This window comes from Myripristis murdjan, chromosome 2 (genome assembly GCF_902150065.1).
Source record: "Myripristis murdjan chromosome 2, fMyrMur1.1, whole genome shotgun sequence".
Lineage (NCBI taxonomy): Eukaryota > Metazoa > Chordata > Actinopteri > Holocentriformes > Holocentridae > Myripristis > Myripristis murdjan.
The window spans coordinates 11,087,233-11,103,560 of NC_043981.1; the positions used below are offsets into that span (position 1 = coordinate 11,087,233).

General features: G+C 41.6%; 1 protein-coding gene across 4 annotated transcripts in view; it reads left to right on the top strand.

Annotated features, from left to right (window-relative positions):
* LOC115374752 (multidrug resistance-associated protein 4-like) overlaps positions 1-11,221 on the top strand; it is a 54,313-nt gene extending 43,092 nt beyond the window's left edge. For all 4 annotated transcript variants that reach the window (XM_030073872.1, XM_030073854.1, XM_030073863.1 and 1 more), the window contains 10 exons: positions 596-715; positions 1,353-1,463; positions 1,768-1,868; positions 2,643-2,834; positions 2,924-3,079; positions 4,154-4,243; positions 4,689-4,861; positions 7,009-7,114; positions 7,726-7,860; positions 9,972-11,221. In XM_030073872.1, the coding sequence (XP_029929732.1) occupies positions 596-715; positions 1,353-1,463; positions 1,768-1,868; positions 2,643-2,834; positions 2,924-3,079; positions 4,154-4,243; positions 4,689-4,861; positions 7,009-7,114; positions 7,726-7,860; positions 9,972-10,061 (1,274 nt within the window). In that variant the 3' untranslated portion in view covers positions 10,062-11,221. The remainder of the gene's footprint in view (positions 1-595; positions 716-1,352; positions 1,464-1,767; positions 1,869-2,642; positions 2,835-2,923; positions 3,080-4,153; positions 4,244-4,688; positions 4,862-7,008; positions 7,115-7,725; positions 7,861-9,971) is intronic.
* The last annotated feature ends 5,107 nt before the right edge of the window (positions 11,222-16,328 follow it).

Below are 16,328 nucleotides of genomic sequence, written 5' to 3' on the forward strand. Positions count from 1 at the left end.
TTAAATAGCTGTAAATTATGTGGCAACATGCCCTTACTGAATATTGGAAGACACTATTTAGAATGAAGCCTCTGCCAACATGATGCACCGTACATTGATGTTTGTTTAGTTTCAGTCAAGTGACATCAATGCTGGTGTATATTAGTCATAAACTTCATGTAATTATTTTATTACAGTTGAAGGATTAATGCCTCTTTAAACTTGTAAGGCAATAAACGATGAACATGGCCATTAACCCATTAAACGTTTGCCTTAAATAGCATCAAAGTTAGAATTAATCCCCATGTTGCGTGACAGTGTTGCATACATGTTGTGTATCTGCTGGTTGCAGCTTCATTGAAGCTACATCACACAGATGGCCTACTGAGTGAGATATTCAAAATAAGATGACATTGTTTTATTTCTGCAGCATTTTATACACATTTTCTTGTCTAACTATGAATGGAGGAATCTCTTTGGAAGGACGTGAATGGGATCTTCACTAGAATTTCTGATAAAGGTTTTGTGAGTTTGAACAAAGCAGCATCACAGGTCCAGCATGGTTGAGGAGGTTTTATAGATGGTAGATTTTCACCCTCCTGTCTCGTCCCTGCAGCTCGGAGTCCAGTCTTCTCCCACCTGTCTTCATCTCTTCAGGGTCTGTGGACCATCCGAGCTTTCGGCGCAGAGGAAAGTTTCCAGAAAACCTTCGACGCCCATCAGGATCTGCATTCAGGTTCTTCTCAGTTTCAGTCACAGCACTTTTCAGTCCTCCTTATTAAAGCTGAGCACTGGCACCTGAGTTAGAGTAATCATGATTACCAGGAGTGACACCACAACTTTGTATAAAAATTTAACATGTGACAGGGAATTATTATAGCTAGTGCACTATACCTTTCCATCAGCTAGGGATGAACAATATGGTTTAAAAAAAAAAAAAGGGGGGGGGGGTAATTTTACATAGTGAGGTTGCCATATAATTTAGGATTTTAGTAGGAATAATAACTTTGCATTATATTTTTTATTTTCAATTAAAAAGCTATTCAAATGATGATTTTTGCTGGAGTCTGCACCAACAAACATGTTTTTTACATCTGGAAAATAGAATTTGTAGGCCAGGGCATCTTTGTAGCATCATCACACTTTATTTACAATGTTTAGCTCCCGCAGTTTGTACATTGCACCAAATTGGCCAAATTGCGATTTTGATAATTGTTCAGCCCTTCTGTCAGGACATTTTCCTTTACTTAAAGTGCACCATTTGGATATAGGACTATGGCAGGAAATAGTTTAATGGAAAGATTTGTTGTAGATAATCAGCATAAAGCCTATGGAAGTGTAGTTTCAGTTGTGTGTTTCCCTGTCTGCTGCAGAGGCCTGGTTCCTGTTCCTGACCACCTCGCGCTGGTTTGCTGTCCGCCTTGATGGCTTGTGTGCCATCTTTGTTACCGTCACTGCATTTAGCTGCCTGCTGCTCAGAGACCGTAAGAAAGCTTTTTGTGTGCTTTCTTCTTAATTAACACGAGTTGAATCTGATTTTAATTCTCAACAGGAACTTGAAGCTCCAATTTTTCAATATATGTAGTGCCTCTGACTTCTCAGGGGGTAACTTTGCCTAACTGTAAAATAATTTGCTCTGTTGAGAAATCTTAAATGCTGGCAGTGCCCGTGGATACTAAGGGTAGATGATGATGTTTGGAATGCTTCATATTTGTTGAAGTGGGCAAATCAATTTATTGTTTTACTACAGTAAACTATACTTGTGTGCTTCTTGTTTTTTGCTGTCAGAGCTGGATGCTGGTGCTGTCGGCCTGGCTCTCTCATATGCCATCACACTAATGGGCATGTTCCAGTGGGGTGTCAGGCAGAGTGCAGAGGTGGAGAACATGGTAAGCTATTCATATCGTCTGATTTTCATCAAGGGCCTTTTATTGAGATTATATTTATAGGATTCATGACATTTATTGCTGTGATTGGGCACAGTGTCTTGACAGCTAAGTTTTAAGGCATGCACCATGTAAACAACATCCTCGGTTCAGATTAAATGTTAGCCCCCTCTCTCTCCTCCAACCTCTACTGTCCCTTTCTACTGTATAACAAACACCAGTTCCAGAAGGACAGGCTGGAATGCATAGCCAAGGGGCCTACATCTAACTATGAATGGAGGAATCTCTTTATGTATGTCTGTTTGTCTTTCTGTCTTTTGAGCATCTCCTTCCATCTAACTGACTTCATACTGAAGTCAATCAGGTGAACAGTTGTGCAGAAAATCAAAGGACACACATACGCATGCAGTTCAGTGGAGGCCGGAGGAGATAGAGTGCAGGAAAGCAGGCTTAGGCAGGGCAGGAAAATGGAAGTAATCTGTCTGTGCCAATGTATGTCTTTCCTTCAGTTTTCTTGAAAACTACTCATACAATCAACTTCACACTAGGTGGGCGTATATTTGAGGACCCAAGGAAGTGCAGTGTAGAGTGTGGAGTTGTTTGGATGATCGCTTCACCAGAAAGCTGCAAGCAGGCACTTTTTGAACAGACAGCTGCGCTAGTCTTTAAGAAGAGTGGAATGATAAATTTGTAGCTAAAACTGTATTAACATTATGATGATAAGTGACCAGTGTATGCCTCTGTAAAAGAAGTTACACTGCCTTTTGTTTTCTTCAGATGACGTCAGTGGAAAGAGTGGTGGAGTACACTGAGCTGGAGAGTGAAGCACCCTGGGAAACCCAGAAACGTCCTCCTCCTGAGTGGCCCAACCAAGGCTTGGTGACCTTTGACCGGGTTAACTTCTCCTACAGTGCTGATGGGCCGCTTGTCCTACAGAACCTGAAAGCCACCTTCCGTCCTAGAGAGAAGGTAAGACATCTTGTTCATCAAACAACCAGTATCTCTTATTTGACTTTATGTTGAAAATATAGACTTAATTTACTCTCTCTTTTTGTCAGGTTGGCATTGTGGGCAGGACAGGAGCTGGGAAAAGCTCCCTGGTCTCAGCCCTCTTCCGCCTGGCAGAGCCACAGGGCAAGATCCACATCGATGGCATTTTGACCTCTGAGATCGGCCTCCATGACCTGCGCCAGAAGATGTCTATCATTCCTCAGGTAGCGATATGTCTTAAATTTCACAGCTATAAATGCATAGTTTGAGTTACACCAACAAAGCTACCTGTGACGATGGGATAATGTAGGGCAGTGGTCCCCAACCCAGTCCTCAATATCCGCCTGTTCTGCAGGTTTTTGTTTCAGCTCTACTCTTTCACACCTGATCCGTTTAAGGGCTTCATGCTGATTGGTTGAAACAGATCTACCTGAACAGGGCATGCATGAAGGTGCATGGGCCTTAATTGGGTCATGTGTACAAGAGTAGAGCTGAAACCAACACCTGCAGGACTGGGTTGGAGACCACTGATGTAAGACATACCCCAGTATAATCCGTTCAAACAGAGCCATCTGACTCAGAGTAACAATTGGACTAACCAGTAGTGCTTGCCTGTCGAGAAACAATTTAGCACATCTTTTCCACCCAAATGGACTTTGTCTTAAAGTGTTAGTCATGAAACAAAAACAACCATATCCTGAGAAAATGGCACTGGGCACTCTGAAAACACTCACTCCTTTCCAAGAGATTATGGATTACGTGAAGGTCCTTCAGACTACAAAGAACATCAGAGACTGTTGGCTAATACAAACTGTGTGTGGCATAGGCCAAACACTTGGAAGGGAACTCTCCACCAGGAAATTATCCCTGAAAAACATGTCCTTAGATCAACATGGCCCAGGCAGTTCATTTTAGGATAGGCTTGACACCATAATGACTACAATAATAAGTAAATGTATAATGTTAAAATTTAATTTCTTGCAGCATGGAGTAACCAGATTGGGGTATGTGTAAGTAGGTAAAGACAGTAAATGGAAACAAACTCTAAATGGCACTAATACTAGTCTTTGTATGACTAGCTGACAGCAGACACTGTCGTCAAGTGAACTATACATGGAATTACTAAATGCTAAGTGCTTGTTCATCTGTATTAACATAAATGTACAAATAGCATGTTCAATTTCAGATTTACCGGGCCTAAAATGTTTCCTCTTTTTAGATCAGATGGTTAATTGTTAGAGGGACTGTTCACTTCTGGTAAAAAGCTGTCACTGACCTCTCCCACCTCTGTTCCCCAGGACCCGGTGCTGTTCACCGGCACCATGAGGAAGAACCTGGACCCTTTCAGCCAACACACGGATGAAGACCTGTGGAACGCCCTGCAGGAGGCAAGCAAACAACAGACACACACAGGGCCTGAATGCATTGGGCACGATTTTGATGCGCATTTCACCTACTTTCCAGTGGAATCCATTGTTTTCTATTGCAAAGCACGCACTGCCAGTGCACTTCAAACCACCTTCACAGTGTTTCAATAATCAACTGGAGTTTTTTTCCTCTCATATACAATGCTTCAAAATACATATAAATTGACTTAACTTCACCATAGTAGTTGACTTGATCAGTGGTTTGTTGACATTAGAGTCTAGACACTGGCAGTGCATTTAAAAGAGCATCAGAAGACACAACTAAAAGAAGGGCATCAAAAACACTTTCATTCATTCAGGCATGCACAGCATATATACATAAAATTTCACTGTAAACACACACACACCACCATGATGTCTGGGTTAATGTGAGTATTTACCTCGTTCTCTTTCTCTCCCGGCGCAGGTCCAGCTGAAGTCCGCGGTGGAGGAGCTGCCTGGTAAGATGGAGACGGTTCTGGCCGAGTCAGGCTCCAACTTCAGCGTTGGCCAGAGGCAGCTGGTGTGTCTGGCCCGAGCCATCCTGAGGAAGAACCGCGTCCTCATCATCGATGAGGCCACCGCCAACGTGGACCCCAGGTAGCGCTGGGACAGACGTGCATACCTGCACACTAGCCAGACACGTGGTCTCACTCCTGGGCAACTGGAGAGGGGCACAGAGCAGTGAAAGGAGGCAGTATGGGTGCATCTCAAAAAATTGGAATATCATGGAAAAGTTGATTTTTTTTTTTTTTTTTTTTTTTTTTTTTTTTTTTTCCCCTTTACCTCAAAAAGTGAAACTTTTCATATTCTTGATTAATTACACATAAAGTGAAATACTTGAAGACTTTTTGGTTTTAATTTTGATTACAGCTTACAGTTAATGAAAATCAAAAATCCAGTATCTCAAAATATTACAATCAAAAAAGGAATTATAAAACAGAAATGTCAGCCTTGTGTAAAGTATGTTCATTTATGCAATCAGTCGGGGCTTCTCTTGCATGAATGACTGCATCAGTGCAGTGCGGCATGGAGGCAGTTGCAGTCCAGACGAGCCAAAGGCTGTTATCAAAGCAGCCTGGGCTTCCATAACACTTCAGCAGAGCCACAGGCTGACCACCTCCATGCCACGCTGCACTGATGCAGTCATTCATGCAGGAGAAGCCCCGACCAAGTGCTGAGCTCATAAATGATCACACATTTCTATATTATTGATCCTGTAATATAATATTCTAAGATTTTGAGATGCTGGATTTTTGATTTTCATTGACTGTAAGCTGTAATCATCAAAATTAAATCAAAAAGGCTTGAAGTATTTCACTTTGAATGATGAATCTAAAATATATTAAAGTTTCACTCTTTCAATTAAATTATGGAAAAAAAACTTTTCTATGATATTATTTTTGAGATGCACCTGTGCATACCTTGTACAGCAAGGAAAGACTAATCCAGATGAGGTGGTCTGCTATAAAAATAAATAAATTTAAAAAAGAGTGATGTGCAGTGGAGGCGGCTGTCACTGCCCCATCACTACCTCCTGCCTGACTGGTACTGCACACGTGCAACTGTCAGCAGACTTGGGACAGAAGCAAGACGTCTCACTCATTAGTTACTTAGATCATCAACTCTGGATCAAAATGTCTAACTAAGAATGTCATCCATTAAATCAGTTTTAAAGTACAATTTTAAAAAAATGTAAAATCTATCTAAAAGCTATTGCTAGACAGTCATAGGCTACTGTGGGCATAATTCTGCTCAGATAAAATTATAAACATAAGACTATTATATAAAAAATATTGCACATTGTTATAAATAGCTAAAGCAGAAAATGTAAAAATTACATTTTGAGTTACACATCCAGAGTTGATGATTAACATAGCTGATCAGTGAGACGTCCCACCTGTGTCCCCTCTCTGCTGGCAGGTGCGTGTGTGCGGTCACCGCTGGGCAGCCACAAGGAGTTCCTCCACAGATCTTAGGATTTGACCACAGCAGACCCCCCCACAGAGGATTATCCCGATTATTACAGACCTTGTACAGCTGCTTCAATACCAATGACAGCAGTAAAAGTAACGAAATTACAATAAACAACTATTTGGATGCAAGCGGTGCTGTCCTGTTTACATTTCAAGGTTGCCAGGTAGCTAGGGCAGCCACTCACCTGCTGCTGTCATCTTTTCTGACTGCTGTGGTCGGAGACAGTACTTGAGTTAACGCAGTTGTAAGGTCTCTTTGACGCCGTCTCTAGACAGAAACATAAAGATAACACACCATACATTAAATGCCAGACATACACAAATTCAGTACGGCTGAAAAATGTATCAAAACATGATCAAAATTGCAATTTGGCCAAGCCACTGGCTAAATTGGGATTTTGGCTATGTAAAATTTCACTTACCTGAAAAACTTGACTTGTAAGAACAAGGAAGTTCATCTGTAGTTGAGACTGCTGTGGTGCCTCACTTTGGCCAAAAAAAAAAAAAAAAAATTAAACTGAAGTTGAACATAGTTGAACATACTTAATGCAAATACAATAAATTATCGATAATTTTGTCCCAAAATATACATTTTTCAAAGTGGCCTATCATCCCAGCCCTAATCATATTGTAATATCTATAAAAATGAACAGCAATATGATTTTTTTTTCTTCTTTACCACATTGTTCAACCTGAATATTCTCAGCTACCTTAAGCACACGTATATTTGTGTATAAATGTGTTTTCTTTCCTGTGCTGTGGCTCTTGCAGGACAGATGAGCTGATCCAGCAAACCATACGAGAGAAGTTCAGAGAATGCACGGTGCTCACCATCGCTCATCGTCTCAACACCATCATAGACAGCGACCGCATACTGGTGAGATTATTCAGGTCCTTTCAGCACCAATACATGTTTCAACTTCTGCCAGTTTGATAGTATTTGTGTTATACATATACAATCATCCATGTTACTGTCAAGTATTCTGCCACCCCTTCAATGATGATTTATTGTTCCCTTAAATATGGAAGACTAGCGTGAAAGCCCACAAATGGCACAACACAGTGCACGCCACTGCACAACTGGAATGCTGGAGCAGTAAGAGCATTGGCCTATTTCTGTGACATGGTTAAATCTCTGTCTGGAATCCAGAGCCCTGAAAGATTAAGCTTTGCTTACTGTACAGTCTATAGACACTTTGTTATTCAGTTAATCTGGTGAGGGTAAAATCCAAAATCCACATGGGTTCAAACCAGACATTCAACAGCTGATGAGTCAGAGAATCAAGGCTGCAACCTCCAAGCCAGACTGCACACTGCTTTGTTTCCCCTTTCTGCTCTGTATGGAGGAGAAGATTACTTTGCAACTATGCTTTAAAAAGCAAAATCCGAATAAAAATCATTGTTAGTCAGCCACTTGGTTGATAACAGTACACTGTGGTAAATTGTGATGGTTATCGCTAAATACCGTGTCTCTGACATTGACCCCAGGTTCTAGATGCAGGGCAGATCCATGCCTACGATGAGCCTTACACCCTGCTTCAAGACCCAGATGGCATCTTTTACAAGATGGTGCAGCAGACAGGCAAGCAGGAGGCAGCAGCTCTGCTGGAAGCAGCCAAGCAGGTAAACACCACACTCAATAACACCCATTAAGCAGTGTTGGGGAAGCTCCTCCAAAAAATAAGCAAAGAAAGCTATTCATTCCTTTCTTTAATTTACAGAAGTCTGGTGAGGACATTTTTCTGTCTTGTTACCTAAAGATAAGCAAGGCTGGCGGGATACTTTAGAGCAGGGGTATTCATTTAAAATTTGAAGAGGTCCAGTTACTAAAATTTCCTCCCTGTTGAGTGGCCCCTGAGCCATCTTAAGTTGAGTGGCCCTGATCTAAATAGTGTACCCTGATGTCAGTAAAATCAAAAACGTATGCACATTTCTGTATCATCGCAGACTTCTGCGGGTATATTTCCTCAAACAATCCGTCTTTGGTCTCAGTGAAGCTTAACGTTGCCACTTTTTTATTATCGCAACAGTTTCACAACATGTCAGACACAATGGTTTAGAAGTGGCTACAGGCAAATTGAACATGTATTGGTCCGTCCATTCATCTTTAAAAGTTCGGTTCTCACTCTGCTTTTCTCATTTTGGCGAAAGCCATTTTCTCGTCTCATCTCCTCTCTTCCGCTATTCTCTGGTGCTGAAAGGTAAACAATCATTTTGATTGGCTATTGATGACGCTCCTGTTGGATTAGCTAGATTAGCTGCGCATGCAGTCTGTAGCCACGACTGTTAGAGAAAAATAACTACGAATGATTTATTTATTAATATTAGAAATGTCACAGGTCCAGACAGAACCGTCACTGGGTCCGTGCCCTGACCGCGGTCCGCCATTTGGTGATGCCTGCTTTAGAGTGTGAGTGTTCGCACGGATCCGTCCATGTGAAACCCAAAATTTGCTATTCCAAGCTCCTGAGCCAAAAGCACTAACTGCAGTCTACTTCACATGGGTGGCATACATTCACCAAGCAGGCAAAAAGTCATAAACACAACTGCCCTGTGGCGTGCACAGCTGCCCGTGTATCCATCCACGTCTGCTCTGGAGTATAACTCAGCCTTGAGAGATAACAAAAGCTGCTTCATGAAGATAAGGTGTCATCTTTGCGGCTGCATAGCCTACTACAACTGGTGTCCACAATGATAAAAACTGAAAGGGCTGAGCCTCCTTAAGCTGTGTACACTAATTTGGAAATTACCCAACACTGATAAACATAAGGCAGTTGCTTAATTAAAATATAATCAGATACAAGTCTCCATGTTTTTGCATTAAGCTGCGCTTAAATGTAGCGACAAAGAACAACTTCTCTCCAGAAAATAACTTTTGTTGTCTGCAGATAAAACAATAAATTTGCCTTGATAACTCAGCAGAGATCGTGCTTAAAAAAATTTGAACCTTGGTAGAATGATGGGTTGTGTAGTTCCCTGGATGTGACAGGAGTCCACATGGTGGTGAAATATCATTATTTGCTCTGTGCTCCCCTGGGCTGCTCATCAACATGACTGCATTTCTATCTCTCCATTCACTTCCATAGCAAAACAGCTCCCAAAATAACAGGCAGATCCCCATGTGCATTATGCCAATACAAAAAAAGTACCCATTTTGTGTAATTACAATTATTTGTGGAAGTATTATCAGTTGTTCCTGGCACAAGTGGAAGCTACCTGCCGGATCTACTTTCTAACTGAAAAAGGGAAATAACAAGAGGAGCTGGTTAATTTCCTCAAAGAATGGGTACTGTGTGTTGTTCTGTATATGGGCATAACCTGCTTTGCCTTTGTTGTTGTTCGTTGATGTGGGAAAGTTACTCTGGGAGCTGTTCTGCTGTGAAAGTGAAAGGAGACACAAATACAGTGCTGTGGATTAGCAGCCCAGGGAAGCACAGAGCAAATAAGGATGACGTTTCACCACCATGTGGACTAACGTAACACCCAGGGAGCAAGACTTTTATTTGACTAGTAACATTAATGTGAAAATTAATAATACAATAATAAAAAAAAGACCTAATTACTTTGTAATGCGTCTCTCCCAACACTGCTAATAAGCATGTATAGGCTACATTGAACAAGTCCTCACCTGTGAACAAAGAGGACTGTTGAAACAATTTTCACATTTTTTCATCCCACGCAGCCCTTTGCTCAAGCTAACCTGATCTTTCCGATGATTCCCATTGTGTTCTCAGGCTTACGAGAGCAGGAGCCGCCCCGACATGGCCAACGGGCACGTAGTGACACCAGAGGGCAACTTGGTTATCTTTGAGACGGCGCTGTAACGTCAGACGACGCTCGGACTGACTGCTCTCCCACAAGGCTCCACAAAGTGCCTGGGCTCGTGTCATGCCCCTCCGGCCCCGACTGCAAGCGTGCAGGGAGGCGGTGCCATGACAGAAACCTTCGATCCACTCCGCCTGGTCAGGAGACTGAGGGGGACGCGATCCACAGAGACGATCCGGCCTCCGACGTGGCCCTAAATGGCCCGGCCAAATTTTGTACGCACACGATGCTGTTGTTTTCCTCCAAGCTAAGAGAGTTTGGAAAGCACTGTAGTAAGAACTGAAATGTTCGCCTAGATTTCTATTTATTTTCTATACTTTATATTTATCATACAGACGACTTTTAATAAGCTTGCACAGAAATTTTACCGGCGAGCTGACAGTTGATTGTTAAATACCCTGACCGAGTTGTGTAAAGTTGTTTTTTTTTTGGTTTTTTTTTAATGGACAGCACATCCTATAATACTAAACACAGTTGTCACTATATTTGATGGAAAGCAAGACTATGTAATGCTAGTGCCTTATTCACATTTTGCAGCATTTGTACTGTCTTAATTTAATCGATTTTTGTTGTTTGTGCTTTACTGTGTTTATAAACAATTACCGTTTGCCTACCCCATGTTTGTCATGGAAAACATGTTGCCTCTGCGTTTGTTTTAAACGACACGTTGTTTGTCGACTACAGAACAAATTCCTTGTTTTTCATCGAGGCATTTCATAACAGTTTCCAAACGTAAGGTGAAATACAAAGTAACGTGTGTTGCCTCTGTTCCAAGCCTTTAAGAACTGCATAAAAGGGAGATTTTGCTGCTTGAAATTACATAAGGTTGTTTTGTTGTTGTTTTCATTGCCGTGTTGTATTTAGTCTGCCCTATCCTCTTTGCCAGTGACTGGCACAATCAGGGCGCCCAGAGGCTTTGCAGTGAGTTCACCTGAAAGCCTCTGGGCGGCCAAGAGAGTTTTTAAAGGTATGAGAACAGCAGGCAATCTGAACACAGCCACTACACAGTTTGGTTTACTTGAATGACATGCATTTCTTTTTCATTAGTGTTTAGTCTTTTTGATACTTGCTATTTTTAGAGTTGCAAAATGTTCTGACATTGTAATACTGTTGTTATTTTTCACTCAAACTGAAATATTAAAATTACTTCTGTACATCCAGAAAATGTTACATAGTCCTTTATGAACCAAATCATATACCTACAGTCTCTAGATAAGGTGATATGTAGCCCAGATGTAAAACTTCACGAGTTAGGGCTGTAAAACCAAACTGTTCAATCCACAACGCACTCTACAAAGTGCAGCGTGCAAACACACCCACTGCAAGTAAGCCATCTAACCACACACACACAGCTGCTGAATTCATGAACATACTGACACTATTGACTATTGATTTCATACTGTTATGCCAAATCTCTGAATTAAAAAAAAAAGTTATCTTTGCAAATAAGACAAAATACTGAGAACACTGGAAATGGTAGTGTTTTTTTTTTTTTTTTTTTTTATCTTCCTGATGTACAAAACAAACTGAACCAAAACCAAAACTGAAACTGTGAGCCAAAAACCACAATACAAACCAAACTGTGGGTTTACTGAACTGTTACACCACTAATATCCATATATGAAAATATGCCAAATTCAAATATGGCAGGTCTATATGGAAATCCCCTGTGTGAACATACATTATATTTCTGCACGGGACTTCAAACACTGAATCTTGGGTGTGAGAAGCAGATTTTCAGAAACCTCTGGAGCCTAAAAGTCATGATGCGCCTTTGCAAAGTCAACAAACTGACAACATGATCACCATTTATATCACTCGAGGAATGTCTCGCTGTCTCAGGCCAAAATACAGCTAAAACTGGATTAAACCAAACTGACCAGTGGATTAAACCAAACTGACCAGTGGATTAAACCATCACCTCTGCTCAGCTTCATCAAGATGATTATGTCTGAATTATCAGATAAACTAAACTCCAGACCCAAATCTGGCCAGGCCTTGCACTGATTTGGCTTTGGGGTTCTGCTACTTCACGTTAATTTGGAAAAACTGGGATAAATGTTTTCCCTCATAAAAGCTTCCCCTAGATCAGTGGTTCTCAACCTGGGGTCCAGGTACTCCTAGGGGTCCTCAAAAGGATCCAGGGGGTCCCCAGAAAAACGGGAATATTTTAATTTCACTATTATTTAATTGTCTAGAGCACTGGTTCTCAAAGGGGAGTAAGTGTACCCACAGGGGTACACTGGAGCGCTGCAAGGGGTATGTGACTTCTTGCATAATTCCTAAAACAATCATCCTATGCTGTAATATGTTCAAGAAAAAACTGTAAATGTAAGTTTGATAAACCATATTTTATATTCAGGTGTCCTGAGGGTGTCAAACAGCAAAATACATTCAATATCAGATTGTTGTTTCAGACAATTATAGCACTGGGTTGGACCGATGGACATAGGATTTTTTTTTTTTTTTTTTTTTGCACTGTTCAGTGGAACTTGGCTGAAAAAAAAATCTAATTGGGTATATTACTGGAAAAAATATGAGAACCACTGGTCTAGAAGTTAGCCCAAAGAGAAAATGTAGAAGAAGGTTTCACACTTTTCAGGTTAATGTGCCACTTTATAGTCCAGACAGTTATGCAATAACTAAATCTGATCAGATGGGGCTCCCTGAGGCTGCATCTCATCTAACACAAATCCGCAGCCTGATGTGAATCAGTCCTGGACACAAAAAAGTTGAGAATCACTGTTGTAGAGTCAAGCTGGAAGATGGGGTGGGGCTGTATGTGGGGCGGAGCTACACAGGTAGCCCCGCCCCATACGCACTGTGATTGCCAGAGAATAACCACCTTAATCATGTGGGTGTGTCTTGAGGTGTGGCTACATGTTTTCATCTTATAATAAGGGGAACTCAATTGATGATTACTTTTTACTTTATGCAGTTAAATCTAATCTGCTTATCTACATTCTAGCCTCCATCTGCCTGCATGTTGTGAATCAGGGTACATGTTAGCAAAATGAGAAACAGTTTGGCTGCCTTCAGAGGCCTTTCACATGCATTTAAACAGCTCAAACATCACTGATCTAACTTTCCGATATGTCATTTTAATAGCTAATATTAGCCAATATTCCTGTACTGTTTATGTATTTATTTGTTTGTTTATTTATTTAGCTAACTGCCTTTTCTGGTGTTTTTGAGAGCAATCAAGTGACTGTCCAGGTTTCAGAGGATTCTGCCAATTAAACTGTCATGGTACAAAACAATATGACTGATTATTTGTTGTGACAATTTCAGGTTTAAAACGCTCCTATTGGCCGCTTCTCCCGGTTAACGAGCTGCACACCTGCTGGTCCTCCGCGGCCTCTGCTGCCTCTTATTTGTTCCAAAATGACGGTTTTAATCTTTTCCAAAAGTGAAGACACTGATGAGGTAATGCAGACGTTTTTTTAAAAAAAAAAAAAAAAATGCTGTTGATAATCCAAATGGTCAAGGGTCAGGAGAGCTGAATCAGTTCTACCTAATGACATGAAGGATGACAATGGTCAACTGATGAAATGTCTTACAGTGACAAAGTGCGACTTGTGAAGATTGGTCAAATGTCCATGTTTACATCATATTAACAAGAATAATCTGATGAATGTGAGGAGTGGTCACTGTGACACACCTGTCCATCAACACTCAACATTCACATAAACCAGCCAGTGACTCAAAGGGCAAGGGTTGTAGCTCAGTGAGATCAGCAGATGCATCTCACCTGCAAGGTCACAGGTTTGAATCCCAGCCTGTTCATTCTTGAAAGTTTCTATGTTGTTATCAGTGTTGCACTTGATTGTAGAAATAAATGGAAGAACTATGCATGAGCTAATTGGAAATAGCTCAGATAGATGAGCAACTGATTTGAGGGACCACAATCTGGTTTGGTTGTGGGTTCAAACCCTGGGGCTGAACAATTGGCATTGATAAAAGCTGATGTTAATCTGGGTTGTAGTGATAAAGTATAACTAATGGCTTCTAGAGGCCAGCCCAAAGAAATGTAACTGTTAGGAACCTAATACAGTCTATGTGTAATTGACATGATGTGTTTAAAATAGTGAACTGAGTATAATTGGCTGTACTTGCATAGTGGGTGGGGGGTGTACTACATAACTTCACTGTAGGGCAGCTGCAAGTGTTAGGAGCCAAACAGGCTAGTTGTGTACAGTACCTGATATGTGAAGGTTGGGTGTAATTGGCAGTGGGGTTAGAGTACTATGCAACTGTAGGGTGGTTGCAAATGTGAGGAGCCAAATGCATCTGATGTGTGAAGGTAGGAGGTGACTGTAATAGACAGTTGCTTACAGTGGGGGTGTGGGCACTGTGTAGCTGCTGTTAGGAGCCTAGTGCATGACATGATGTGGGGGGGTTGAGTATAGGTACAGTGGGGGTGAGGGCACTGTGTAGCTGCTGTTAGGGGCCTAGTGCATGCTGTATCTAATTGACATGATGTGGGAGGGGGGGGTTGAGTATAATTGGCAGTGCACATATAAGGGGGGGTGAAGTTGCTATGCAGCTGCACTGTGGGGAGGGGTAGAGCTGTCTTCTAATGATTTTAGAAAATTAGAGCATGACTTCCCATCTCATTTGGGGAGGGGTGTGTGTGGGTCATCTGACTGGTTCTGGGTTTCAGACCTATGACTCTGTTTCACCTTGTGGTGTGCAGCACCTTCAATCTATGTGGACAGGCCTATTTAACAATCCTATCACCATGAGCAACCAGTTTTTGGTGTGGCACTCTGAGCTTCTGGCACCCCGTCTCCACCCCCCCCCTGAATCCAACTACACCCCAGCTGTCTCCACCCATCCTGAATCCAACTACACCCCAACTGTCTCCACCCCCCCCATGAATCCAACTACACCCCAGCTGTCTCCACCCACCATGAATCCAACTACACCCCACCTGTCTCCACGCACCCTGATTCCACCTGTCTCCATGCACCCTGTGGTTTGGATGTGCTCTGCCTTGTGTGTCCACCTTGGTCTGGTCTTGAACTGGTGATGTTGGTGTTTCAGTGCGGCTGCTTGGACCCCTGAGCTACTGGCTCACGTTGTTCTTAGATGCTTTAGAGAGTTTTGGGTTTCACTTTGCGTGTTGTACTTCAAAATCTATAGTTTTACTCAGGCTTGAACCCACAACCTCCAAACTTTGACACAGTGGCCTAACACTCTGAGCCACTGGGGCAGCCGGCTTCTACACACCTCTGAGAGCTTTTCAGTGTTTACTTGGATTGTTGTGTCTCAAAAGTTGTAGCTTTCTTGAGGTTTGAACCCACAACCTCTAAGCTTTTGAGCAGCAGCCTAACACTCTGAGCCACTGGGTTAATTTGCTTTGTGATGCTTCAGAGAACTTCAAGCTTTACACAGGGACTTTGGCTTTCAAAATTCATAGCAAGACTGAGGTTTGAACCCACAACCTCTAACTCTTCAGGCTTCCATCCAACCCTGTGAGCCACCAGGTCTCACAGGCTTCAGTATCTTTTCTTCCTCAGAGCTTTTCAAACTTTTCTTGGGACTACAGCTCTCAAAAATTCATGGGCTGGGTGAGGTTTGAACCCACAGGCTCTAAATCTTCACACAGGCCCTCAACACACATCATGTCACCATTAACCCTGTGAGCCACCAGCTCCTACGTTGCTGATCTGTATTTTTTTCAGAGCTTTTCAGGCTAAACTTAAAAGTGTTCAGAAAGCTGAAAAGCACTTGGACTTTGTCAGAAATCCCATGTTTGATTGAGGCATTAGTCATTTTTGATTCAGTGTCGCCTTTTTGTCACCTTCAAAAGCAATCCTCCACATGATTCAGTGTTAATTTGACACTGAATTTTCAAGATTCTGATGTAAATTCAACATTTTTGACACAATGCTATCTGGGATTCAACGTCTTTCCCAGTTTTGAAATACGCTCATATTTCTCAGACATAGAGTTTACAGAGTTAACCATGGTTTCATCACAATGGTAATTTACTGTCCAGTATGTAAAACTGACCTTTTCTTAGATATTACAATGCTTTTCAAGCCACTGTACTCTAATAGAATGAAAATCCTTTTTGCTTCTTTCAAATGGTATTTGCATTTTGTCAGTAGAAATAACTGAACTAACTGAATGATCATTGTAACATATTCCCTACTGTAATTGTGATTATTTATTAAAGATAACACTGTTACACAACGTGTGGTGTCCATTGAAATTCACACTGTTGTTTACTGACGCTTAATTGTTTATAACTGTATTGT